Raw genomic sequence first — 27,101 nt, forward strand, 5'->3', positions numbered from 1 at the left:
TCTTGTTAACATTCTACCACATTTGCTTTTTATTTGCACTCTTTCTATGTATTTACCTGATTTTTTTCTGAACTGTTTGTGGATGATTTGCATACTTCATAACCCTCTACCTCTAAATAATTCTTCAGTGTTTATTTCCGAAGAAGAGGGCTATTCTCTTATGGGGCTGGTAACTTTTGATCTCATGGCTGGATAGTTGGAGTGATGATGGTGAACAGGATCCTTAGCATCAGAATTCTCTTCAGTTTGCAGTCTTGAAACATCTGACTGTGATAAAACATCAACTGCCCTTCTTTTTTGCAGACAGCATAGAAGCCAACGTGGAAAGCTCAGAGGTGCATGTAGAAAGAGCCACTGACCAGCTACAGCGAGCTGCTTACTATCAGGTAAAAGCAGGTACAAAAGAAAGTCACTCTGTGCTGTAGACTCTGGGGGCCATCAGAGTCACTGACACGGTGAGAACAGCTGCAGCCATTTGTTTAGTCTTAAGCTGGAGGCAGGTAGTCATAATTGCCATCCCAGCTCCATTTTTAGTATTTTCCTTTGCAGAGAGATCTACAAAAAAGGTATCAAACTTTGAATAAACTGACATAGAAGCCTCTCAGCTACAAAGCTATCCCCGTAAGCTAGCATGATACCTGATTTAGGGTAAGGCTAATTTTCTAACCTAAACAGCTGAAATTTGTTTCAGTTAGGATATAGGTACAAAGTAGGACTTTGCAGATAATGTATGTTGACTGTTGCCACAGAAAATGGACAGACTCAACTTGGACTGCTGTTTATGTATGAATTAATTGGGGCTTTATCATATGGGGGTTATTTTGCTGTGAACAAATAGGGGTTAATTGTTCTACTTTCTGTAAAGTGGTATTTTTCTACATACTAGTTGAAACTCTGGTTTTACGAACTTTATCCAGGTATTCACCTCAGTTTACACATCTTGTGAGTGAGGTTCTTCTCATTTCTCCTCAACCTGATGTTGCATGGCTTTTTAGAAACAAATAGCATTTAGTCATTTACCATGTTCCTAAGATAATTGTATTTCCCCTGGGACTGTTCTTAAAGAAATTTGTATTTAACAATAGTTTCCTTTTAAAAACTGAGTGATGACTTTAATATCCAACAGTAAAGAACAGTCAAGTAAATTATATACATCCACTTCATGTTATTTTATGTGGGAATTAAAAGAGATGTTTATGAAGAGTTTATAATATCACAAATTTTATTCTAAAATATTGAGTGAGAAAACCATCAGACATGATACAGTATGGTCCCAATTATGTCAGATAAATGTGCCTGGATAAAAGATCAGAAGGAAATACAATTAAAATGTCAGCTGTTTTATCTGTGGATGATAATTTTCTCTTCTGCTTGTCTGTATTTTTTACAGTGAACATAAAATTTTATAATAGGTATAAAACCTTTATTCAAATACACATGTACAAATAACTTGTTTTATGGCAAATAACACCTTGCAACATAAACAGTTCCTTTGCAAAATTGTATTTGGGAGCATTGAATGAGAACTTGCACTGCTGTCTAGCACTGGTACCTTGAGATTTTTGAGACAGTGTCTGCATAATCATACACAGAGTTTCATTTTGCATTATCAGGAGGCCGATTGATGAAGCACTCTTTGAGTCTTATAAACATTTTTTACTTGTTTCATGAGCGTCTTCTTTACATATTTCTCTCCTCAGAAAAAATCTCGCAAGAAGATCTGTATCCTGGTGCTTGTCCTGACAGTGATTATTGTAATCTTGGGATTTATTTTGTGGATAGTTAATAAATGAAGTGATTGCGTCCAGCCTTCTCCCGCTGAGCTGTTTTCAAGGGCAAGTGCTTGTTGGAGTCTTGCCAGAACAAACTGATCATAAGAAGAGAGAATACACCAGAATGTCTTGTAATAATTTAGTTAGAAACTAACTACTAACTAGTCCTTGGAATTAGTGACCTATGGAGACAGTATTTATCAGTTTGTGTATACATTTTATTGATTTCTCAAATTAAGAATTAATTTATGTGGATTTTCTTTTCTCTTGTATTCTGATTGCTCATCATCCCAAGTGTTTACTGAAAATTCCATTCTAGATATTCTTGTTTTAGTAGGTTAACACTACAGTCTTGTAATATTGTCTTTTTATGTATATACAAGATTTACCTTTTTACTAGCAACTGAGATAGAATTACTTTCTGTCACCCAGCACATTGGAGTTTGTCAGAAACTATATAATAAGCCAGCAGTTTTTATTATTTAACATTGTAATTTGAATTTCTAAGAAGCCTGTTCCCTATATGCTTTGAAAAATTTTGGCAATGTATTTAACTAGAGAGTGAAAAATTGCACATGTGATCCAGATTAAATGAGAAGTAATGATTTGAGCTGGCCAGCTATTGGGGATATGTGTTCATCTAGGTTTAAAGTTTATTACTTGTTAGTGTCATTGACTGCAGTTCATCCATATATACGCTAAACCATCTTGTCCACTTTTTGAAGAGGTTAATTTAATTAACATTATGATGCTCTGTGGCGTTCCTCTCCCACCTGTCTGTATAGAATGGGAGAATTAGACAAAGCATGCTTTTGGAAAGCAAATAGGAATTGTTTGGAATGATTTAATCTTTTGTTGTTGTTGCTCAGTTGTGGTTCTACATTCCTGGTAAATGATGACTGTTGCCATCAAAAGGCTGCCCCCTACCCTAATAAGGTTTGCTGGGCATATGGTGGCAGGGAAATTTTAAAAGCTAGACTGAAGTTTGTTTAAAATTTAGTCCTGTGAACTGGCAAGAAAGCAAAGAAAAGTTTCTTTTTTTGTAAATAATATTGGTTTGGAATAGTGATGTTAGAATTACCCTAATTTATGAACAAGAGGTTAATCTCTCCATGCATAGTTTTAGACACACAAAAAATGTTTCAATAAAAGATTGCTGTCTTGTAATATAAATGTTGTCCACTCCCCTTTTTCACAGGTCTAGGGAAGTTACAGGGGAAGTAATTTTTTTAGGTTCTCAATAAGTATGAATTGGGCCAACAGTTTCAGTTCATCCTTTAGTGAATTAGAGGATTTGGCTGGGTATATTTATATTTACTTCTTCCATTCCTTTTAATGTTACTTAATCTTCTTTTACTAAAATATTGTGAACAGCAGGGAAACAAGGGCTAAGTACTTTAGTTTCTTTGCACTCTTGCACCATTTCACCATCGTAATACAAATAAACATTTTAAAAGCTTCTATTATAAGTTTCTATGTGTTAACATCCTAATGCAGTAGATGCCAGATGATGTGCTGTCCAGAGAAAAACTGAGACCTGCAAGAAAACTGGGGATTAGGTGAGGACTGGTTTGGGTGGGGGGAAGAGGCCCTTTCCTTGAAGAACACAATAGAGCTGTTGGGGTGTCTCAGAGGCCCAGGCAGCAGCTTCGGAGCTAATTCACTGGTTCTGCAATCACTGCCCCTTCAGCTCTAAATTATAGTTGGACCTGAATACATCATTTATAACACTCCAGGCAAGAAAAAAAAGGCTTGATTGTAAAAAACAAAACAAAACACTTTTCAGTTTGGGTTAAATGAAGCCACCATAGTTCTGTTCTATAATACTATGTAATCCCATGGTGGGATTACATAGTAATCCAAATATGACCTTGGACTAGAATTGCAATGGCCTGGAACTTGTAGTAGTTACCAAGAGCTTCTGCTAAATGGGCCTAAGAAACCTGTTCACAGAATCATCCTTATCTGTGCTTCGTCCACCTTGAGGCACCATGGTTTAGGGCAGTGATGTTCTTAACTATGGCTTCACATTAGAAACAAAAAAATACTGATATCTTGGTACCCCCTGCCACAAGATTCTAATTTAGTTAGTGGGGGTTATAGCTTAGATATAGGGACTTTTAAAGCTCCAGATAATTCTCAGGTATAACCATGATTGAAAACCATTGGTTTGGAGGTCAAAAACTAGACTGGGGTACAGAAGGCCTGAAGAATCTTAACTCTCTTGTTTACTCACTGTAGGTATTTGAACAAGTTTCTTAACCCATAGGCCACAAGTGTTCTCAGTTACTCTTTTATAGTAACTTTAAATTATAGCTTTAAATTCTCTGATTATAAGGATCACAAGGGTTTAGTCTGAACATACAGATTCTGTTTGTCTCTGTATTCCTTTCCTTTTCTCTTTCTCCCTTTCTCCTTTCTTTATGGAATGTTTTCTCTTCAAGTGAATTAAAACTGTAGTACTGTAGTATAGGGTAGAGTAGAAGTGTCCTGTGGGCCACTTCCTCTCTGAATATTCGAGAACAGGAACTTGCTAGCTGCTAGATCTGTGCTCCCTGAACAGGTTTTGTTTTGTTAAGGAGTGGAGATACACTCCCTTGTACCACTGGCAAAAATATCAAAATGAAATTATGCTTCAGTCAGTGCAAATTAAAACACCTTGAGCCTCCTCCATTCAGTTTTTGTTTTGGGTTTGTTTTTTTCCCCCCTTCTTCTGTTCAGAGGCAGTTCTCAGCCATGGGAATGAAACTTTCACTTTTGGTCACTAAATGCAGACCAGAACCCAACTCAGTGTTAAATAGAACCCAATTCTATCATGTTTCTAGGAGTAGGAATCACCTGCTTCATCCCTGCTTTTCTAAGCAAGTTTAGGGTATCCCTAGGTTTCAAAGAATTTTTCAGTATTGCTTTCCAGTATTATGAATTACAACTACTTCAGAATCTCCACCTTGCCATGGAATAGCTTGAAAGATTTTGATTCTAACCCTTGATCTGCTTTTAGGTCAACTGAGGAGTTCATTTGAATCCTTATCCAAAATGAAATTTGATTGACAAAATAGTACTTAATTTTTAAAAGAGATAAACTTGAAATAATAGAATTTTTAATGTGAGACTCTGATTGAGGACCAGATTTTCACAGTCCATGGAGAAATGAGAAAAATAATGTTAGTGGGCTTTTTAAAGTGCCATCTTTGAGCTAATGGCTCCCTCACTTTTTAAAAAGATTATGAAAATGAAAAGGTGGTGATGTTAGGTCACAGTCTTCATTTAAAAATCTCCTTAGTTGGCAAAATAAAAGTTGATGCCCCTGTAGTATTTTCTTTTTCCCCTAGTCCATGACATCTCTAATGTCTGAATCACTCATCTAGACTAGACCCATCGCTTTACAGCTGAAGAAGCTGAGGCCAAGGATGGTGGTCTACTGCAGGAATTTAAAGGCTTGTGGAAGTGCTCTCAGTGGTCATTTGTGGGGTGATATTGAAGCCCTTATTACAAACAATTCACTGTGTTAAACATTTTACATTTATCATCTTATAGCCACAAAATCATTGAAGAGATTATTTTTCTTGTCCTCTTTTTATGGATTAGGAAACTGAGGCATAGTAAGTGACCTGGCCAAGGGCACACAGTTTAGGAGCAGTGGAGCCAGGATTTGATCTCAAGCATACAGACTTTAAAACCATACCTTTAGACACTTATACACTGTCTCCATTTATCACTAATACAAACTGTCCTGCCCACCACCTCTTGAACAAAGCTTTAACTATCTGGAGTAATGGCAATTTCTATTCACTTTTCATGAACATCTTTTCTTTTCTTAGCACCTTGTAAATTTTTTGTTCACCACCCGGCTAAATGAAGTTTCCTGATGTACCATCTGTATACAAACATTTTTTTCAGTGTCTCCATTTGATCATATCAAAGATCTTCTAAGGAAGTTTTTTTGATATCAGTATGTTCCTTATGTCTTTAGATTCTATTCTAAGGAAGTCTCAAAGTGTAAGAAATTAATCTTTTTTGAGATACCAAAACCCATTGGCAGCTAGTCCATCAGTCTTTACATTTCAAAAGGTTCACCTCCTAGACTGCTGTCCTCTAGTTTGCATATCTGTACTGACATCATTGGTGCCCAAACAAAGAGCATTTTGCTTTATAAGGCCTAGGTAAGTGTGCCATTACATCAGCAGTCAGTGTGAATGTTAGCTGTGCTGAAAACAGGGGAAATGGCCGAGGAATAAGTTATAAGGGTAAGAATGTAGTTTTAGGTTTCTTTATAAGGGATTAAATAATGGACCACCCATGGAAGCTGAGAAATTGAAAGATGAAGCTGACGTGTTCTTAAGGTCACTGATAGCTAGAAATGGCTTCAATACCACCTCATGCCTGAAAAGGGCATAGGACCTCAAAGGCCCACACAATCTCTCCAGATAAAAGTACCTTCTCTTTTTCTGTTACACTCAAAACACTTGAGACGATTTAATTCTTTTTAAGAATCAAGTCCTTGTGCTCAAAGGAGGGAGCTATAGCCTGTTTTCCTGAAACCAAGTTTAGAACTACTGGCCTAGTCTATCTTTGGAATTGCAGGGCTGCAAAAGGGGGTATATTAACCTGTTCACTTGATAAGTGATCTGAGGGAGTCCCCTGGCAGTCCAGTGGTCAGGGCTTGGTGCTTTCACTGTTGTGGCCTGGGTTCAATCCCTGGTGAGGAAACTAAGATCCTGAAAGCCACGGATGCAACAACAACAACAACAAAAAGTGATCTGACCAGTTAGCATCCTTGCTGGATGAGTTTATTGTGCTTTTGAAGACCAGTGGAAAATGGTATTCTAAGAGTTGATCAGTTTAAATTCTAAGTTAATATTATGCTACAGTTAAATCTTGATGCCTGGAGATGTCACCCAGGGCAAAATCTTTTGAACAGGTTGATGTTCGATTTAAAATCTAGAGGACCACTAGTAGGAAATCAGGACAAGAACTCCACCAGAGAAAGAGATAATTTGCCATGCAATGCCTTTTTATAGGTGAACAGTAATTTTGCATTTGGTTTCCTTAAAAGAAAAAAACAGGTTGGATAACCCTCTCATGTTTTCTACAAAACTGAAAAAGTGTTGGGCTTCAGTTGCATGCTAATAATAAATATGACCATACCAACATCAAAGTATGAGAGAGAGTGATGATTCAAGAGCATGGGCTTTGGCCTCATACAGATTTAGGTTTGAATCACACTCGTTCTAGTGTGAGGCTGGGCAACTCAGTCTCTCTGAGCCTCCCCTCAGGGATCATAATACCTATTTCAAAGAGAGTTTTGAGGATTAAATGAGATGATCCATATAAACTACATTCTAGCCCAAATAAGCACTCAGTAGACATAGGCCATTACAACCAAGAAGCCCTGCTGATGATCGTTCACTCAGCTGTTGGACAAAAGCAGACCTGAATCCTAAGTCTTCCTTATACAATCTAGTCACTATGACCAAAATTTTAAAATCCAAAGAGGCCTCCACTTGATTAAATAAGCTTTTCATTCATGCATTTTGATGATCTGGACGCCTGCCATCTGGTTGGATCCGTCCCTGGCTCCTGTTTGTCTAGAGTTTACACGATCCCGTAAGGTAGCTTCTCAGGACCATCAGAGGAGAAACAACAGACTGGTGTTTTTCCAATCCCTAAGCCCTATACCCTCTAACTTCTCTCCGTCTTGGGAGTAAAAAGGCTGACGGTGCGAGCCCAGGGCAAGGGTGGCATCACAAGACTTTAGAGCCTGGGAGCGTGTTTGAAAAAAGAACGTAGAGGGAAACCGAACCCCTCCCTACGAGCCCATTTTCCTCAGAAAGCTGCCGACCGAGAGAAGCCCTGGCCTCCAGAGAAGGTCAATTCTCAAACCCTGAAAAACATCCCTGAACAGGATCCCAGTCTCCACCTCTACTACAACGCGCTGTGCGTCGGTGCGTCCGTGCGTGCGTGGGTGTGTGTGTGCGCGCGCAGACGCACAGGCCGCTGGGAAGCCGCCTCTCCCCTTCTGGGTCTTCCAGTTTCCCAGCGTGCTTAGGGCCCGCCAAATGGGAGGGGGAGACGCAAGATGGCGGCAGCCGCGAACTCCGGCTCCAGCCTCCCGCTGTTCGACTGCCCGACCTGGTGAGTGGCGGGGCGACCAGCGCTGAAGTGGCCTGGCCTGCGCTGGCCTGTGCCGGCCGGGCGGCTGATTTCTCGCGGCGAGCCGAACGGCCCAGACATCTTGGGACTGACTGAGGGAGAACTGTCCGTCGGGCCGGGCGGCGTGTGGAGGAACCAGGAGCTCGGAGCCCGGGCCCAGAAACTGAGGAAACCCAGAGTTGGGGGCTCTGAGGCGCTGGCTTAGGCAGCCCCTCGGGCAGTCAGCCTGTTGCCGGGGCACTTCGGGGCCTTGGCCTCGAACTTACCCCAACTCCTGACTGAGTGCCTGGTGCTCTTGTGGAGCCCGGTACCTGCCCCCCGCTCTCTGTCCCGAGCGCGCGCGAGCTAGCTTCCTGGCCCCGATTCCCGCTCGGAGCCTCGCATCCCGCGGTTGTTACTGCAGCCTGGTGCGATCCTTGCCTGTCTCTCCCTGACTGGGAGCTCCCTGAGGGCAGGAACGGCTCTGACCTACCTCTGCGCTCTCAGCCACTGGCGCGAAGTCGGGCGCCAGAGGGCATCCTTGCTTGTTAGGAAGAACCCCTTTCTTCCCTTCGCAAGTTCTTGGGAATAATGGAATAATTTTAGTCTTTGAGTGGAGTACACGATGAATTATATGAATTGCCTGGCAAGGCGACCCATCCGAGTTAGAGCTATTTCTGCTCATCACAGTGTATTGTTATGTGTGTGTTTCTCTCTGGCTCTGTTATATTGAACCCCTCAAGGGCAAGGGCTGCCTAATGCATCTCTATAGTCACAGTTCCTAGGCCTGAGCCAGACACATAGTAGGAGTTCAGAAAGCATATTTTGGATGTAACTTGGCTTTTCCTGTTTTCCAGACAAAATGGGCTTTTGTCCAATGCACTGTCCTCCCAGCAACCACCATAGAGGAGTTGGGTCAGACTTGTGAGATGACTGTGTTGTCTCTTCAGTTAGATGTAAATGAATGCATTTGTGTTTTGTGTGTGTGCACGCGCGTGTGTGCGTAGATGTTGGGGCTCTGGCAAGATTGTTCTTCCTTCAAACTTCAGAGGAGCAAACACAGGAAACAAGTGAATGTGTAGCTATTTTCTGAGTCCCTTTGCACTTCTGCAACACACAGTTGCTCCAGTCTGCAAATTGTGTCCATTTCGGTTCCTTGCCGCATTGATTTCAGAATGTTTACTTATGTCTTCTAACTGTAAGTTTACTGGGCCAGGATAGTAAATTTATAGTTAGAAGAGACTGTATAAGATCACTTACCATTTCCTTAACTTCTGGTGTGCACCAGACACTGTGTTAGGTGCTTTGACATATATGTGTCTCCCTTGGATGGTATGGTTATAGGAGTATAGAGAAAAGTTCCCTTATACATGCCATTGTAGAATGACCTGTTCAGGGTAACAAATATCTTTTGTATTTATTAGTACCTGGTTTCATGGCATAGTTTTGGATTGCCCTAACTGCCTAAATTATGTGTCTGGTTTGACCTCAGAGCTCAGGACAATACCCTCTGTTTATTCTGTGATAAGTCTACCTTGATCAACCCCAGACACCAACTGATTTATTCTACCTTTGTATGGTATTATTGGTAGTGGCAATCTTAGAATCAAACTCCAAGTGACCAGACAACCCCAACTATAGTACTTGCATTCTCTGTGCTGCTTTCTCTCCAAGGTAGATAATTCAGTGTTAAAATACAGGTTTTTTTGGTGCTGCTCTAAATACAGATCCCCTGAAATATGTTTTAGAGTAGTTGAATCACTGGGGAGGTAAGTGTCAAATGCAGAAAGGAACTATAATAACAGTGAAGTAGATGACATTTCTGCTTGAACATGAACTAATTATAGGCTGGTAGGAGAGCTGCAGTGTTGAATGGGATAATGATTGTAAATGGCATTTGCAAACTCATCCTGAAAATATTTTTTCACTGTTACTTTTCAGGGCAGGTAAACCCCCTCCTGGTTTACATCTGGATGTAGTCAAAGGAGACAAGCTAATTGAGGTATGGAAATACACGTCTTCTCTTTTTTCCCCACCACACTGAAGATTCTTGCCGGTGACTCACTTTTCCACCCCCTCTCCTGTGCTTTGTTTTCCAGCAATGCTACTTTTGTTCATCCTGATTTTTTTCTATTAAAAGCACATAGTGATAAAACACATGCCAATGTGTATCTTCACTGATACTGTGTGTTTTTGTGACTTCTCTCACCTTCCAAATGAAAGGTTTTAATAGATCGTGGGCCTGTAGGCCTCAGTGAAACTGGATGCCCTATAACTTGGTGAATTCCTTCTCTCTGAGTATGTGGAGTTGTGTGGAAGTTGCAAGGTCTGCAATAATTGAAGAAGAAAGTGAATGATATAGATTGAATTCAACTTTTAAGTTGCTTTTATGAGATTCAAGCTAAAGCCCTTCATAGAAGAGAGTAAACTAAGACACATGTTCAAAAAAGAGAATGGAAATGGTGATGAAATTCATTCATTCATTTAAAACATTTACTGAGTGCTTACTATGTGCCAGTCTTTGTGCTCGTCATAGGGAATACAGCAGTGAACAAAATGAACATGGTTCCTGTCTTCAAAGAAATCATTTGGTGGGAAACACAGAACCATACAAAAATTTACATGATTATAATTGAAGTAAGTACTATAAAGAACAAGTGTAGCAGCATTCTAGCTTTTCTCCAAGTCTCTAGAATGAAAACCACATAGAACTGCAAGGGAACACGAATTTTGATTAGCTATTAGGTTGTGTGGATTTTTTTTTAAAATTCTTTTGTTGCCATTTATTTACCAAGAAATGGGGATTAAGCCCATTGTGGCCATCTAGTTGTGAGTCTTCGTGTATTCAACCAACTTTATGTTTGCTTGCTCAGATATTTAAGTTAAAGGCTCTATTATTGAGTGCAGTTATTTTTCTTTGGTGTATATAGTAAAAACATTGCACTCTGTAATGAAAACTGTCTGTGAGATCTCCTGAAGGATGTTCTATAAATACATTGTTTTCACTTTCAGGATGTTGTAGTGATACATGTATTTTGCAAAACATTAAGGCAGAAGTTATGATGAATTTATCAAGCCCTTAGCCAGTCACTTAGAACCACTTTGTCATGGGTTCTTCTATCTTAAAGGTTACAAAATATCAGGATTATTCAAGGGAATAATTTAGCTAAAATGTCTTTTTTTTTTTTAAACTATAAATTGTTCCACACATATAAAATGTTGCTCAGTAGACATATAGGAATCTATTTTTTTAACCAGAATTTAATAAATCTTTAATTTGCAATAGGGAGAAACATATAAGGAGCCTAACTTTAATGATAATATAATTCTTTTCAGAAATAACTTATGTATTTTTATTTTTTAGAAATAATTTATATTTTCAAAGCACTCTTAACTTGTCAAACATCCCTCTGATTACTGGTTTCCATTAACTGGTAATGCTGTCTTTCAGTGCTCTTAGGTGTGCTGAGTTGCCACAGAGGTGTCATGTTACAATCCGTAGGCATCACTGTGTTGTTTCTGAGAGAAATAAACTCCAAATCTGCTTATTATTTAAGGATTTAGGCAGCACTTGATACTAACCGAGCTATCTATGTCCAAGCCTTATGTCAGAGGCCTGTGATGTGTTGTGATAGCTGGGTTTAAGAAGTGCAATATTAAAACAAAAGCCATGAGTCTTTTAAGCCCAGGGTGTAAAGCTACACTCTGAGTTATAACTCAGAGGCACAACTGGATAATGGTATTAGCCATAGCTGTTTAAGCAATTGTGGTTTAGTGACTACTGAAGGGCCAGTGCATTATTTCATTCACTTGGACAGAAGAAGCAAGTTGTCTTAAGAATTCACTCATTTTTTTGCTTCTGAGGCATACTGTTTTTTCTCTACATTTTCACACTTCTATAATTGAGATACCTTTAATTGTGAATGTGCATATTTAATTTGGAGGCCTTTTCTCTTTTTCCTTCTCTAAACACCTAAATCTCTGGTATTTTCACCTTGTGGTGGTGGTTAGTCGCTAAGTTGTATCCAACTCTTTTGTGACCCAGTGGATTGTAGCCCACCAGGCTCCTGTGTCCTTGGCATTTCACAGGCAAGAATACTGGAGTGGGTTGCCATTTCCTTCTCCAGCGATCTTCCCAACCCAGGGATCAAACTTGTGTCTCCTGCATTGGTAGGTGGATTCTTTACCACTGAGCCACCAGGGAAGCCTGGAATCATAGAAGGTGATCAGTTTTGTATTAGAACCCAAGAGCTGGTGGTCTTATGACTGTTTAAGTCCAGCCTTTGAGCTCTGTGGTTAGCAAATTTAAGTTTGTGAAGACATCATGTATGTGCAAATAGATAGGAATGGGAAATGCATCTATGAGATTCAACTTGCATAGATATTACCTAGAGAAAAAAACATGTTGACATGTTAGGGCTCTCTCAATTCTAAAACAATATCTTATTTTTAACCCAAGTCTTAATATTTGGGTCTAAGCAGGCGTGGGATGATTGTGGGATTGAGCTGTCAGACTGTTTTTGAATCTTGGTGCCCCCTAGCACTAGGGGCCTGAGACAAGCTCTGCCAGCAGCAAGTGGGCTCTGCTGGACAGAGTTTCCCAAAAGTGACCCCTATCCCTTTGAGCCTTAAAGTATAAGCTGGCAAGGAACTGGGTAAGTGTTTAAAAAAAAAATTAAGAGTGTGACCTATACTACTTGTTCACTCCTTAAATGTTTTTTGCCATATGGTGGATTTTTTGATGCAGGAATAGTGAAGAAAATATATAGTGGTTATAAAAGCTTAGACTCTGTGAAGGCAGACCTGAATTTCTGATCCAGTTTATAAATATCTAGCAGTGTGAACTTGCATATATTAATTAATTTCTTTATGCCTCACTGTTCCTATCTATAAAAATAGGAATAATAGTACCTACTTACCTCACAGTGTGGCTGTGAAGATGAAATGACATAGCATAAATCTCATAGTACAATGTGTGCACTTAAGTACTCAGCAGTTGTTAACTGTTACCAGTTTGTGAGGTACATTTCTGGTTTTGTAAGAACACTGAAGCATAGGGGAGAATAGTAGCCCACTGTGAGTTCAGTGACATAGCCAGGAACGAAAAATAAGCCTCTTGATTCCTAGCCTGGTATCATCTTAATTTGACTGTACTTCCTTACTCAGCTTTGTGCTGTCTTCTCTCAGGGATTTTAGAAGGAGCATAGTGTGAAATGTGAACTAGAGCTTAGTGAGACATTCTGTTTAAAGGAAAAAAACAGGGAATTCCCTGGCATTCCAGTGGTTAGGGATCGGCGCTTTCACTGCGAAGGGCATGGGTTCAGTCACTGATCAGGGAACTAAGATCCTACAAGCCACGTGGTGCAGATAAAAATAAAAACTGTAAAGGAACAACATAATGTATATGAATGAGGGTTATTCTTCAAAGGCTCAAATTGTAGACCTTAAGAACTGAACGAAGTGTTAGCAAAAATTTAACCTAGAGTCCTTCATCTTTGACAGCCCAGTCCACAACCAATATGTGGCAAAAGCTTTACTGATCTAGGATTAAAAGAAAAGGACAGTGTAGTGAATTTTTCATAAAGCTAAATTCAACTCAAAGAGTGGCCCTTTATCCTTGTCCTCCCTGCTTTTTTGTTAAAATGACCTTTCTTTTATAAAATGATCGGTGACAATGGTAAAAGAAAGTTCTTTATTGGTAAAATGAAAGTTAATAGTGCTACGTCAGCCCCTACAATTTTTAAAGTAACAGTTTGCTGCTCTGCAAAATCCTCTTTTCTGCTATTATATTGAGACATTATATAGTTCTATTTTTTCCAGTTTCACAGGAGTGGTTAGAAACATTTTGGAGTTCTTCTCAGAATTATTTCAGACCCATGGCACTGTTGTTTAGAATATTAGCATTGCAAGTTATTCATACCTGAATTTAAATCCCACATCTGCTACTTAACCAGCCTGACTGCCTTGAATGACTAGATTCATCTCTCTGAATTTATTTTCTTATGTTTAATAATAAAGGTGATAGGCTTCCCTGGTGGCTCAGACGGTAAAGAATCTGCCTGCAGTGCAGGAGACTGCAGTTCGATCCCTGGGTCGGGAAGATTCCCTGAAGCGGGTAATGGCAACCCACTCCAGTATTCTTGCCTGGAGAATTCCATGGACAGAGGAGCCTGGCGGGTTTACAGTCCATGGGGTTGCAAAGAGTTGGACAAACTCAGCAACTAACACTTTCACTTTCTATAATAAAGGTGATGTTTAGTTCACAGACTTGTTTTGATGATTAGATGAGATAATGCTTAAAATGCCTAGCAAAAAATAGCCCTTCAATAAATGTGAATCTCTACATTCTCTTCCCTCAAACCTGGAAAATCTTTGCCCTGTGAGGTCATACCATATTTGGACACAGCAAGTACTCATTTAGAGTTAACTCTGAGTAATGCTTTTTTGTGGTCAAAATGAAATGGGACCATAAAGTTAGATCTAGAGGCTCATACAGGGATGTCTAATGTAATTCTGATTTCAAGGGGTTTCCAAAAATAAGTTGGGGCTCTGGCAGCATGATTAGAATATAGGTAAGTGTTTATACCTCCCTTCCTTTGTGAACCAGTAGATAATCTTCATTTGAATAAAAGACGTCTTATTCCTTTATAGGCATGGCTTATGTTTTTATTTCCTGCTCAACCTAAAGTTAAGTGAAATCTTAAATTTACAATGAAAAGAAGACAGCCTCTCTTGCAGGCCATTTACATCTAATAGGATTAGGGAAAGTTCTTTTCATATCAGCACTCAACATGAGACCACTATATTTGGGGAGAATAATTGCCAACCCCCAGAAATGTTACTAAATTTTTCTGAGCTGTTTATCTTGAAGAATAATAGGAAATATATATATATATATATTTTTTTTTTTACTTTGACAAGGAATTTTACCTTAATATGCTCTACTTTTATTGGAAGAATTTTTGCTAAACCCTATTGAAACAAACTTTATGTAGTATTTTATATTTATTTAGAAACTGATTATCGATGAGAAGAAGTATTACTTATTTGGGCGAAACCCTGATTTGTGTGACTTCACAATTGACCACCAGTCTTGCTCTCGGGTCCACGCTGCCTTGGTCTACCACAAGCATCTGAAGAGAGTTTTCCTAATAGATCTCAACAGTAGTAAGTAACTCATATCCCATCCCGTTTTATACATTCCCTTTTGGGCAGTGTGGAGATGCTCTTTGGGTTCTTCAGATTTGGAATTGTGTTTTATTGCTCATCAAGGAAGTTTATGTTTGGTTTTTGAATCAGTCCTTCTCCATTCCTGTGGTATTTCCTATTTTACTGAAATAATTGATGAGTGGAAAGAGAAGAAGATATTAGGGAGTGCTTTCCTGAGGAGAGTAATAGGTATATAGGGAGAACAAAAAAAACACCTAAGAACTAGGGAATGTGTTCGTAGGCCCTTGAGATCCAGTTTAAGCAGAAGTTGTGGTTAGCTCCATTAATGTAGTAGAGTTGTGGGTACAGGACATTATTAAAAGAATCCTTATTTTGAGCAAGTTCAGTTTTTATAATAGGTTCTTTATCTCAGCTACATTTTGCTTTGATTACTACTACTAATACCAATTTTAATTCTATGAGCACACTCCAACTATAAGATTTTCAAGTTTGTCAGAGATAATCTCAGAAATGCAGTTAAAACGTGACTACATGGGGCCTTGAAGTTTGTTCATTTTCACCTGTGTATAATTAATTGCAGCATGGAATGTAAAGGAACTCCTTCCTGGGTTCATCGTGTTTTACTCCTTTTCCCCCTCCCCATACACATGCACACATTACCCCAGTACGGTTATATGATGGTTTTGGAGAGCCTTGTCTCATAAGTCCGTACTTGCAAATTTATCTCTTTTCTCTCCATTTCATAATATGCAGAATGTAGACATGGAAAAATATCCAGACTCTCCAGTAGGATTTTTGGCCTACCTTGCCATTGGTATTGCACCTGTTTCAGCCAGCCGCATTTCTTATCCTGGGGAAACCCCAAGTATAACTGTTACCCATCCAGCAGTTCCTATATTCCTTAGGCTTGGGGCTGGAGAGGTCAGACCGCAGCAGTTCCTGTCCTCCTCTTTGCGGGGCATGGCTTTTGCTGGATTGGAGCCTTTCCTGCTGGACCCAGAATGGAGCCAGTCTGGCTGCAGAGGTACTTGTTATGTGGGGTTACAGCAGGTCTGAAGATGTGTAAGAAATCCACTATAGTGATTCAGGATTCAGTGAAGGAGTTTTCCTTTTCGTTGTGACTCATGACAAGGGATGCAGAGTGGACCCAATGCCATTTCTGTTTTGAAAAGCAAAACTGATGTGCTGGCAGAAGCTTCTCTTTTGCAACTCAGGTTTGTTTTTTGTTTGTTTTTTTCTTTTCCTCTCTTATATTTCTGATTTGGTTATTCCCAGCACACGGCACTTTCTTGGGTCACATTCGGTTGGAGCCTCACAAGCCTCAGCAAATTCCCATCGACTCCACGGTCTCATTTGGTGCATCCACAAGGGCATACACTCTACGTGAGAAGCCTCAGACATTGCCATCAGCTGTGAAAGGAGATGAGAAGATGGGTGGAGAGGATGATGAACTCAAGGGCTTACTGGGGCTTCCAGAGGAGGAAACAGAACTTGATGTAATTCTATTGTCCATGTCATTGTTATGTCTTGGAGACTCCGGTTTTTGCAGTATGTAGCTGTTCTGTGTAGCTTGAAATGCCAGTGACTTAGCAGCTGGAGTTTTTCTTGAACAGAGTGATAAGCCTTTGCCACTTTGGCAGTGTGGTGTGGCCCTTGGAAATCTGCATTGTGTGGGTTTGGTTATATATAACCAGGGCTGACTAGCCAGTAGACCCTTATGGTTGTCGTGTGCACCTTTGCTGCGTGTTAGAAGCCAAGGCTGGGAATTACATTTCTTAAGAGCTACACTATCCAATGCAGTAGCCACCAACCACATTCAAAGTACTCAGTAGTCACATGTGGCTAGTGACTAACCATACTAAATAGCTCTGATAGAAAACATTTCTATCATCCAGAAAGTTTGTTTGAACAGCACTGGCTTAACAGAGAATGAAGCTTTCATTCATTTATGTAGCTTTTTTTGATACCATCCAATCAGCCCAAGAATCTTCTGAGTAGAACTAGACTGCTTTTGTCTGGACCTGGCTGCCCTGAATTTTACAACATTTAACTTTAATGTGTTAAGGTTTTCCTTGTCTAGAGTTGACCCCAGTAGTTTGTGGTGTAGCTTTTGTCTTCCCATGCCTGTCACTGCATTGGTGTGACTGGTCTATCCAGGTAGATCAAATGCCAGCCTGTCCTTAACCACCCACATACATTTACTCTTCTTGTATACAGAGGCAGTTTCCCAGATGTTAGGAAGAAAAAAGCACAGTAGAAATCTACAACTCAGAAGTTAGTTGGTTGTAAATAAGTAGCCTCATAGCCAGGGTCCTGGTTGGCAGTCCCTCTTGCCCATTCTTTTCCAGGCTACTTCCATGCCTCCTCCTGTCATCTCTAGGTCTTGTTCTCAAGACATTTGGGATGTCTCAAACTGCAGTGCAGATTGGAATAAGTCCAAGGGATTGAAAAGAGGCAGGCAGCAGTGCTGAGGCCAAGTTAATCACTGAGATAGATGGATAGTTATGAATAGAAATGGGGCCAGACAGGGATGGGGAGTGACAAAATATTAATGCCAAATATTCAGTGCACTGGCAGCGTCCTTACTAGTTTTAAAGGAGAGAGCTACTGGGAAAGAAACTATCAGTTTTCCTTTCTCATCTGTTTTGTTACTTAAAAACAGTTCTTGAATTTCTTCCCAGTCGCATTCATTTAATTCTCAGCATGAAGACATGATAACCTTCTTCAAAAAACCCCCAAACCTCAACTCAAGGGCTTTTGCACAGATGACTTCTTTTCAGCTCAAGGTCCTTCAGCCCCTTTTGAATATCACTGCCTCACTGGTCACTGAAGATGTTTCGCATTCTGTCAAATGAGGCTTGCTGGTATTAGCTCTTTAGGGACAATAATGAATCTTTTCTGAATGCAGAAGAGAATTTCATCTGTGTGAAGAGGTCAAGGTTAGCTCCTAATACCTTCCTGCTCTTTGTTTGGTAATATCCTCCTTCAAATCCCTTGTGTACTTATTCCTATCTTTCCTGTGTGAACTCTGGCCCAGAACCTGACAGAATTCAACACTGCCCACAACAAGCGGATTTCCACTCTTACCATTGAGGAGGGGAATCTGGACATTCAGAGACCAAAGAGGAAGAGGAAGAACTCACGGGTGACCTTTAGTGAGGATGATGAGATCATCAACCCAGGTGAGGTATCTTCCTAGTTTTTTCTGATGAAAAGGCTATGATCCTAGAGAGTAGTTTACACTCTCTAGGTTTAGGTCAGTTGTTTCTCAACAAGGTTTAGAATAACAGGTGCTATATTGAGGGGAGATATTTTTGTACAGTACAGGCATACTTTGGAGATATTGTGGGTTTGGTTCAAGAATTTCAGTAAAGCAAGACACAGACATTTTTTGGTTTCCCAGTACACGCAAAAGTTACATTTACACTATGCTGTAGTCTGTTAAGTGTGTGACAGCATCATGTCTAAAAAGACAACGTACATACCTTAATTAAAAAATACTTTATTACTAAAAAATGCCAGCCATCATCTGAACCTTCAGCAAGTTGTAATCTTTTTACAATAGTGACGACAAGGATCACTGGTCATAGGTTGCTATAACAACTGTAATAATAATGAAAAAGTTTGAAACGTGAGAATGATCAAAATGTAACACAGAGCTAGGAAGTGAGTGAATGGGAAAATTGCACTGAAATACTTACTTGATGCAGTGTTGTCACAAACCTTCAAATTTATCGATATAAAAAACTCAGTGTCTGTGAAGTACAATAAAACAAGCTATACCTTTTCATTGATGGAGTGCCCTGAACACTCAAGCATTATTGAGTTGCAGTGTGAAAGAAGTAGCTAGAGGAAGGGCCCATACGATTCAGTATACAGAGCATGGCTGTAGTTCTCCTTTGCTGATGCAATATGTCTGTATCATAGTAGAGTTTAAGTATAGGTTAGCGCAGACACTATTGTCTTCATGGGGTTCTGTGTATGACTGGTAACTCTTAAAATTGGAGAACTTTCTGCCACTATTAACTGAATTGAAGACTGGCCTCTTTAAGGCTATAACTTCTACTAAAATACTAAATGTGTTTTGTAGTCTTAAGGGGGAAGGAGACTCTCAGCTATAGACAGTGGTCCCTGAATGCTGGGAAATGTGCATGAAGGAGAGTAGACTGGGGGGAGGCACCCTGAGGGTGGATGTTTGCAAGGCTGACCTTCGCGAGGAATGAGTAGGCGAAACCAGAGCCTGAGAGAAGCAAGTATTTAGCTCGGCATAAAAAGCAACAACAAATCCTTATATTTGGAAGAAGAATTAAAAGAATTCCTGTGAAAGAGATTGGAGCATTCATTCTAGTGACTTTTGTTCACTTTCTGATGATGTGTGAAGTGAAATGAATTACTTGTCAAAGTCGTGAATGCCCAAGGGAAATGTTTAGTCAGGAGCTGGATGACTAATCTAGAAAGTTTATTTCTGGATGCCAGATAAGAGTTTCTAGACGTTGGACATAGAAATCTGTAGTTTTAATAAGCTCTTATTTGTACTGATGAACAGCCAACAGTATGGGAATGACTGATCTAGATAATTCATTAAGTCTTCTTCAAGACCTAGGGTCTGATATGTTCTGTTTTTTCTCTTGAAAATTATTGTGGAACTTCTCTGGTGGTCCAGTGGCTCTCTGTGCTCCTGATGCAGGGAGCGTGGGTTCAGTATCTGGTCAGGAAATTAGGATCCCACATGCCACATGGTGCGGCTAAAATGAAGAAGAAGAAAATTATTGTCCTGGAACTTTCTGAAGGCAGTATGTTTAGGGAGAGTATGGCAGAGTGTTTAAGAGTGTGGGCTCTGATCAGAGGGCCTGGGTATGAAATTCATGTCTCTGCTTGGTAGTTCTGTGACCCTCTGGCCAAGTGACTTGTCAGACTTCTGGCCCCACAGGATTGGTGGGGAGATTAAATGATTACATGGAAAATACCTCAGATCTGTGCTTGGCACTCAGTTCAGTTCACTCACTCAGTCATGTCTGACTCTTTTTGATCCCATGAACTGCAGCACACTAGGCTTTCCTGTCCTTTACCAACTCCCAGAGCTTGCTCAGACTTAGGTCCATCGAGTTGATGATGCCATCCAACCATCTCATCCTGTGTTATCCCCTTCTCCTGCCTTCAATTTTTCCCAGCATCAGGCTCTTTCTCAGTGAGTCAGTTCTGCCCGCCAGGTGGCCAAAGTATTGGAGCTTCAGCTTCAGCATCAGTCCTTCCAATGAATATTCAGGACTGATTTCCTTTAGGATGGACTGGTTTGATCTTGCAGTCCAAGGGACTCTCAAGAGTCTTCTCCAACACCACAGTTCAAAAGCATCAATTCTTCGGCGCTCAGCTTTCTTTATAGTCCAGCTCTCATATCCATACATGACTACTGGAAAAACCATAGCTTTGACTTTTGTTGGTAAAGTAAATGTCTCTGCTTTTTAATATGCTCTCTAAGTTTGTCATAGCTTTTCTTCCAAGGAGCAAGTGTCTTTTAATTTCATGGCTGCAGTTGCCATCTGCAGTGATTTTGGAGCCCAAGAAAATAAAGTCTGTCAACTGTTTCCATTGTTTCCCCATCTATTTGCCATGAAGTGATGGGACTGGATGCCATGATCTTCCTTTTTTGGATGTAGAGTTTTAAATCCAGCTTTTTCACTCTCCTCTTTCACTTTCGTCAAGAGGCTGTTTAGTTCCTCTTTGCTTTCTGCCGTGAGGTGGTATTATCTGCATATCTGAGGTTATTGATATTTCTCCTGGCAATCTTGATTCCAGCTTGTGCTTCACCCAGGCACTCAGTAGCTCTTGATAAATGTTAGCCATTATCCCAGTCATCTGCTAGCCCTTTTGCATTTACCTGTGTAGACTTTCCTATACCAGAAGTAGACCTGGCAAGGAACTTCTTGGTAGATCTTCCAGGAGCAGAGATTTCCTGCAGTAGGTAGACTCCCTCTCCAGGAGTTGAATGGCCTGAGAGTGAGGAAAGGGCGAGAGGCCCGCACACTGTTCAGCCAGCACAGGACAGGGTCTCCTCGATGGCCTTGTCCTCACTTCCACAGGCCTGTGTTGTTCGTGGGGCACATACCCTGTTAGCTATGCTTCTTGGGCTCCAGTTGCTCTTGCACTTCATTTAGCTTTCCTGAAGGGATGATTGGAATAGGGCTCCCATGGTAATGAGAGAAAATAAGGGTGCCTTTTTTTAGAGACCTTGTCTCCTTCCTGATGAGCCTGGGTACCTTTTCCTCTTTCTTTTTCCGTATAGAAGCTGTTCGTTCGTTCATTGAACAATTGTTTGTGTATGTAATTCCAGGGTGTATTCTTTAGAGGCATCCTAATATGTGAAACGGAGAAGGCAATGGCAACCCACTCCAGGACTCTTGCCTGGAAAATCCCATGGACGGAGGAGCCTGGTAGGCTGCAGTCCATGGGGTCGCGAAGAGTCAGACATGACTGAGCGACTTCACTTTCATTTTTCACTTTTATGCATTGGAGAAGGAAATGGCAACCCACTCCAGTGTTCTTGCCTGGAGAATCCCAGGGATGGGGTTGCACAGAGTCGGACACGACTGAAGTGACTTAGCAGTAATATGTGAAAAGCCAGACTTAAATAAACCAGGGGCTCTTCAACTAAATAAGGAATACTTTATATCCCAAAGGGACTCACAGGAGTGTTTCTTTAAATAGCAAACACCTTCAATGCATTAAAATAAGGTGTACAATGTCTGCTAGGGAAACAACTCCTTTCCTACCACTGTATTAAGATAAAAGGGCCGGGGAGTTGTGTTTTCTAGTTTTCTAGTAATGTTCTAGTCTGTGCTTGCCTGTTTCCCCACACTTTGTCTTCAGTGAGAAAACTGTTCATTGTAGGTCATCCAACCCAGTCTCCCCTCTGTGCTCCAAGATCACTACTTTCATACTTCTCTTGAAGCACCTCCCTTGTATTGTGATCCATCTGGCTTTATAGCCCTGAGCTCCTTAAAGGCAGGACAGTGTCTTGCTCTTCATTTCCATGTCTTCTGTCCAATAAACGAGAGACTGATTGCAAGCATGTCCCTTAAATTGATCTTAGTCCTTTCTCCTGGCGGAGTGAATGAATGAAGCTAGAAGCTTTGGAGGGTGCAGTAGTGTGTGTCTAAGCTGTGAAAAGCTCTCCCACCCTGCTTGGGCAGGGGCTTCAGATCCTTTAGTGAGTCTTCCTTGTACAGGCATGCATTGGAGATATTATGGGTTCCATTCCAGACCACTTCAATAAAGCAAATGTCAAAGCAAGTCACGCAGATTTGTTTGGTTTGCCAGTGCATATATAAGTTACATTTACAAGTGTGTAATAGCATTATGTCTAAAAAATAGCATTATATCTTTAAAAAACCCGTGTCCTTGTTTCTTTACAATGCTTTAAGTAACTACTTTATTGCTAAAAAATGCAAACTATCATCTGACAATGCAGGGTCGCCACCAACCTTCAGTTTGATTTTGTTGTGTTTTTTTTAAAAAACCCTTCAATATCTGCAAAGCACAGCAAAGTGAAACACAGTAAAGCGAGGTGTGCCTGTGTACAGGTGTTCAGCTCAAAAGGCAAAGTGTGTGACCTCTTGAGGTGAGTAATAAAAGAGGTGTCCCTCTTTTATTACTAACATGAGATTGATGATGTCTACTTTTTTTTTAAATCTCCCCTCGAAAGAGGGAAGTATGTGGAATGGGAAAGTGGTCTAGAGCACAGGCCTGTTTCTGGCTGCTGAGATTTATATTCTGGCTCCTCTCCAGTGAGGTGACTGGGTCCGTCATTTTCCTCCTCCAAGCCTGAGTTTGTTTTCTCATCTACTACATGTTTACTCTAGTGGTACCTAGCTCATGAGGTTGTTATGAGGATTGAACACATACCCAGTAAACACCTGAAGGGTTAGCTGTATTTTACTGTTTTAATATGAGTTATTGTGATGGCTTTGTTCACACTGAGACATGTGACTTTAATCCTCCCAGTTGATTACTGAATTAACCCTGCCCTCATGTCTTTTTGCAGAGGATGTGGATCCTTCAGTCGGTCGCTTTCGGAACATGGTGCAGACTGCAGTGGTCCCAGTCAAGGTAGGAAGCATATTTGAAATGTTATATAATCTGGATTAAAAACCCACTCTTCAGTGTGTAGGCTTAATTTTAAAACACCTTCTTTGTCCCTTTCTTGTTTTTCATACTTTGGGAATACTTTTACCCCATCTGTGTGTCAGGATCCTGGAGTGCCATAGAGAAACTGCAGGTGACGAGCCAGCTTAATGCTGCATGTAAATTATAATGTGATGGAAGTCTGTAAATTTATCTCTCAGCAGGGTAGGGTGCAGAGAGGTAGGGTACCCACCTCTCTTTAGTCTTCCCTTCTTAACTTGGAGTAAGCTGTTAGGCAAAGAGGAGGCATAGTTGCCTTTGGCATGGCACCTCTGGCTTTTGCCATGGCTTTATTTTGTGAACAGGAGTGGCACAGATACGAAAGCCAGCCCATGTTGGGTTAGGTTTAAAGATAGCTCTATTGAAGAACCAAGAAGTGGAAGCTACAGAGATGTTCTGAGTGCTCAACACATGGAGAACCACCTGACAGCTAGGGCTCCAAAAGGGAGCAAATGGCCCCTGGAAGCAGATCCCTTTTGGCAGAGGTGTTCAAATGGTGATTGGAAGATGCTGATCAGAGCTGCTAGAGAGAGTTGTTTTTTTCTCTCTAGTCTTCAGAATATATTATTTCGAGAAATGTGTCAAGTTTCTGGTTAGTCTTTGTTTCAGGAAGATCTTTCATTGAACTTTAGTCCGATGTGAAAAACTACAAGATGAAATTTTTCATACAACTCCGTAGAGTTTGTGTCACGTTTCCCCTTGAGCACCTTTCTCTTCTTTCTTCTTCCTTTGGAATTTTCTGCTGTGTATTTCCCCCCAAAATAAAAATTAGAATACTTGCAACCATCTATTAATCACCTTTGTTTCCTAAAAGGGCATTTTAATATAAAAAAAAAAGAGAGAGAGGCATGACCTTAGGGTAAAGAATGGTCACTTAAACTGGATAAGTCTTACTTTATGAAAAGTTCACACACTGGCCTCATTTTTCTCAGTTTGACGTAAGATGGTGAACGCTTTGTTTGGAGCAGTGTTTAGGAGCCATATGTTAGATGCCCACTGTAAGGTCTCTTCAGACCCTCAGATTTCAGGACAGTGAGATGGGTTGTTTGGGAAACAAACGAGTTAGGGATTCAGGGGCCTTTCCCAGTTTTTCTCGGACTGCAGTAGAAGAACCTAACAGCACTCTTCTGTCTCACTTCTGTCTCCTCTGTAAACCACAGAAGAAGCGGGTGGAGGGCCCTGGCTCCCTGGGCCTGGAGGAGTCAGGAAGCAGGCGCATGCAGAACTTTGCCTTCAGTGGAGGACTCTACGGGGGCCTGCCCCCCACACACAGTGAAGCTGGCTCCCAGCCACACGGCATCCATGGGACAGCACTCATTGGTGGCTTGCCCATGCCATATCCGAACCTCGCTCCTGATGTGGACTTGACTCCTGTTGTGCCGTCAGCAGTGAACATGAACCCTGCACCAAACCCTGCTGTCTATAACCCCGAAGCTGTCAACGAACCCAAGAAGAAGAAATACGCAAAAGAGGCGTGGCCGGGCAAGAAGCCCACACCTTCCTTACTGATTTGATATTTTTGGTCATGGAGGAGGGTGGGCTTGGGTGGGAATGGGGTGGAAGGGTGATGGGGGAGCTAATGAACTAGGGGGAAAAACTTTTCATGTGCGCAGTATCGTCTTTCAGAAGGTCTCCTGGGGTCCTGACCATGTAATATTAAAACGGAGGGTGAAGTTGAAATATCCCAGAAAGACCTGTCTTCAGAACACTTTCATTGCAGAGAAATGTTTCATACATCCTTTTAAATAGATTGCCCTGGCTTTTCCCCAGGCTTTCCTTTTCTCCTTTTTTCTTTTCTCCCTCTTTCTAGGGTCATTTTTATTTAAGGTCACATACCCCAGGGAGAAACTCTAGGCCCTCAAGTTGAATCCAGAGCTGTGGGGGTGACAGAAGCCCCACCAACCTTGTCGGTCCAGTGGCCTAATTTATACCTACTATCCCTGCAAGTCCAGGTAGCAGAAGGATTGCCACGGATTCCAGGTTGCTTAACAAGAGGGTTTAAAATTCTCCAGTTAAGCTAAGATTTAAACTCAAAAGTGTTTTCCTGGGTCAGTGGTTTTGAGGTCCAGTAGTTAGGCTTTTCTCTTTTGTCCTTTCTGTTAGAATGAGAACATTTTGATTTTTCTTCATCTGTGACCAGTGCCATAGACACAGGTTGATAGTTTTAAACTTACAGTATTGTTTGAACTTTACCTGTTTTTCTTGTCAAATCTGAGTACTTGCGGAAACTTCTCACTTGATTTCAGGGTACTGTCCTCTACTCTCTAAGGTATTACTTTCCTTTTTGAGTGTGTTATGAAGGCAATTTTTAAAGGATATGATCAGTTAGAGCAATTCTAATTAAAAAGGAAAAGATTTTTAATTTGAAGTAACGGATGTCTCTAAGAGGACATTTTTAGATGATGGTTCGGAGGCTCTTTCCCCCACTCGACCCAGAGCTCCAAGACTAGAAGACCTGGCTAACAAACACAGGAGACGAAGGTAGGCCACATTGATGAGAGCTTTGTACAGAGATTTGTACATTTGTGTAATAGGCCTTTTCACGCTTTATGTGTAGCTTTTTACCTGTAACCTTTATTACATTGTAAATTAAACGTAACTTTTGTCATTCCGGTGCAGTTTGTGATTCAGTTGCCATCACCTACTTCCACTGCCATACGGGAATATTTGTCAGAGGTACAGCTGTCAGGCTTGGGAGGTGGCTCTGTGTCCCCATTTTATTACCACTAATAAAGATGCCCCCTGACAAATTGGAAATTCTAATTAGAGATTCCAGTCCCCTGAGGAAGCCTCACTGAGCAAAGTGGGTTGAGAGGTGCCTGCTGCCCTTCATCAGCAGGCAGAGCCTCAGCCTGACAGGGAGACTGGCGCCCTTGTCCCGGTGTGGCCACCGCCCTCTGGCTGCAGCCGTGTGCGTTTGAGCCACAGCTCAGGAAGCACGGGGGTGAGAGCAGCAAAGGGGAGGACGTTTAGGAGGCGTTTCAGTGGAGTCTGACCTGGATGGAGGTGTCTTGCGTACTAGAACAGTGTGTGGCAGGAAGTACACTTTGTGTATGCTGAGACAACGTATGTGACTGTGGTGGAAATGCCAACTAGGTTCCAGACCCCAGAGGCTGAGACTGTGGACTCACAGCAGGAGCAGCCTGGCAAAAGGAACAGAGATCTATAAAATCACAGCTAGACAGAAGTTTAACTTCTCTGCCGGCTTCCGTAACGATGTCTGTCCTCATCTTATGAGGATACCTTCCTGTCATCATAGCAAAGGTTACTGTTAGTCCTGGTTAAAAATCATTCATTGAGCACCTGCCTACTGTCAAGCGACCATCTACAGCATTTATTTAATTTTCATAGCCCTAAGGAATACTGTTTTTATCCCTATTTTACAGATGAGAAAACAGGTTCAGAGATAAAGTAAACTTCCCTATGATTTCATGTAGTGAAATCAGGGTGGGAACTGGATTCTGACTCCAGAGCCTGAGCACAGGTTAACACGGCCTCCGGGACGAGGTAAGGGGAAGGGTGTATGAGCCGTAGTTGGCTTGCCATCGGGCTATGTAGGCTGGAGCTAGATGTTTGGAAATTGAAAGTCAAGTTTTTCCCAAACTGGACAACTTACTAGAAGGTATAATAAAGGATTTAGATGTATTTTAAATAATAAAATCCTTCTGGTGAGAGATCATGCCATTTGTTATTTCGTTTCAGAATTTGAGTTGCAGAGTAAAACTTGAATTTGTCTCTCAAAGAAGGCTCAGTAGAGAATATCCAAGCCTGCAAAGCCCTTTCTTTTCAAAGGTCCGTTTGACTTTAGTGGAAGCAAGAATGGCTGAATTTGGTGGTTACACAGCA

At 41.0% G+C, this 27,101-nt stretch overlaps 2 protein-coding genes and 1 non-coding gene across 4 annotated transcripts in view; all 3 read left to right on the forward strand.

The window, feature by feature from the left end:
* The window catches only part of STX12 (syntaxin 12), a 30,927-nt gene extending 27,694 nt beyond the window's left edge, over nucleotides 1-3,233 (forward strand). Inside the window, exons 8-9 of the mRNA XM_061148339.1 lie at nucleotides 304-386; nucleotides 1,701-3,233. Coding sequence (XP_061004322.1) covers nucleotides 304-386; nucleotides 1,701-1,793 — 176 coding nt within the window. The 3' untranslated portion in view covers nucleotides 1,794-3,233. The remainder of the gene's footprint in view (nucleotides 1-303; nucleotides 387-1,700) is intronic.
* Nucleotides 3,234-7,760: 4,527 nt separating this feature from the next.
* PPP1R8 (protein phosphatase 1 regulatory subunit 8) lies at nucleotides 7,761-25,863 on the forward strand. Of its 2 annotated transcripts, XM_061148340.1 has the most exons (7): nucleotides 7,761-7,907; nucleotides 9,846-9,906; nucleotides 14,918-15,071; nucleotides 16,350-16,570; nucleotides 18,112-18,256; nucleotides 23,116-23,180; nucleotides 24,416-25,863. In XM_061148340.1, the coding sequence occupies exons 1-7, from the start codon at nucleotides 7,852-7,854 to the stop codon at nucleotides 24,767-24,769; spliced, it is 1,056 nt and encodes a 351-aa protein (XP_061004323.1). In that variant the 5' UTR covers nucleotides 7,761-7,851; the 3' UTR covers nucleotides 24,770-25,863. The 2 variants fall into 2 exon arrangements, with proteins under 2 accessions (XP_061004323.1, XP_061004324.1); XM_061148341.1 differs by lacking the exon at nucleotides 16,350-16,570 and having other exon boundaries at nucleotides 7,835-7,907; nucleotides 14,900-15,071.
* Nucleotides 11,470-11,635, forward strand: LOC133061080 (small Cajal body-specific RNA 1). Its single transcript, XR_009693913.1, has one exon. It is a non-coding gene; the product is annotated as a small Cajal body-specific RNA 1 (non-coding RNA).
* Nucleotides 25,864-27,101: the final 1,238 nt, after the last annotated feature.

Source organism: Dama dama, chromosome 8 (assembly GCF_033118175.1).
Source record: "Dama dama isolate Ldn47 chromosome 8, ASM3311817v1, whole genome shotgun sequence".
NCBI classification, from domain to species: domain Eukaryota; kingdom Metazoa; phylum Chordata; class Mammalia; order Artiodactyla; family Cervidae; genus Dama; species Dama dama.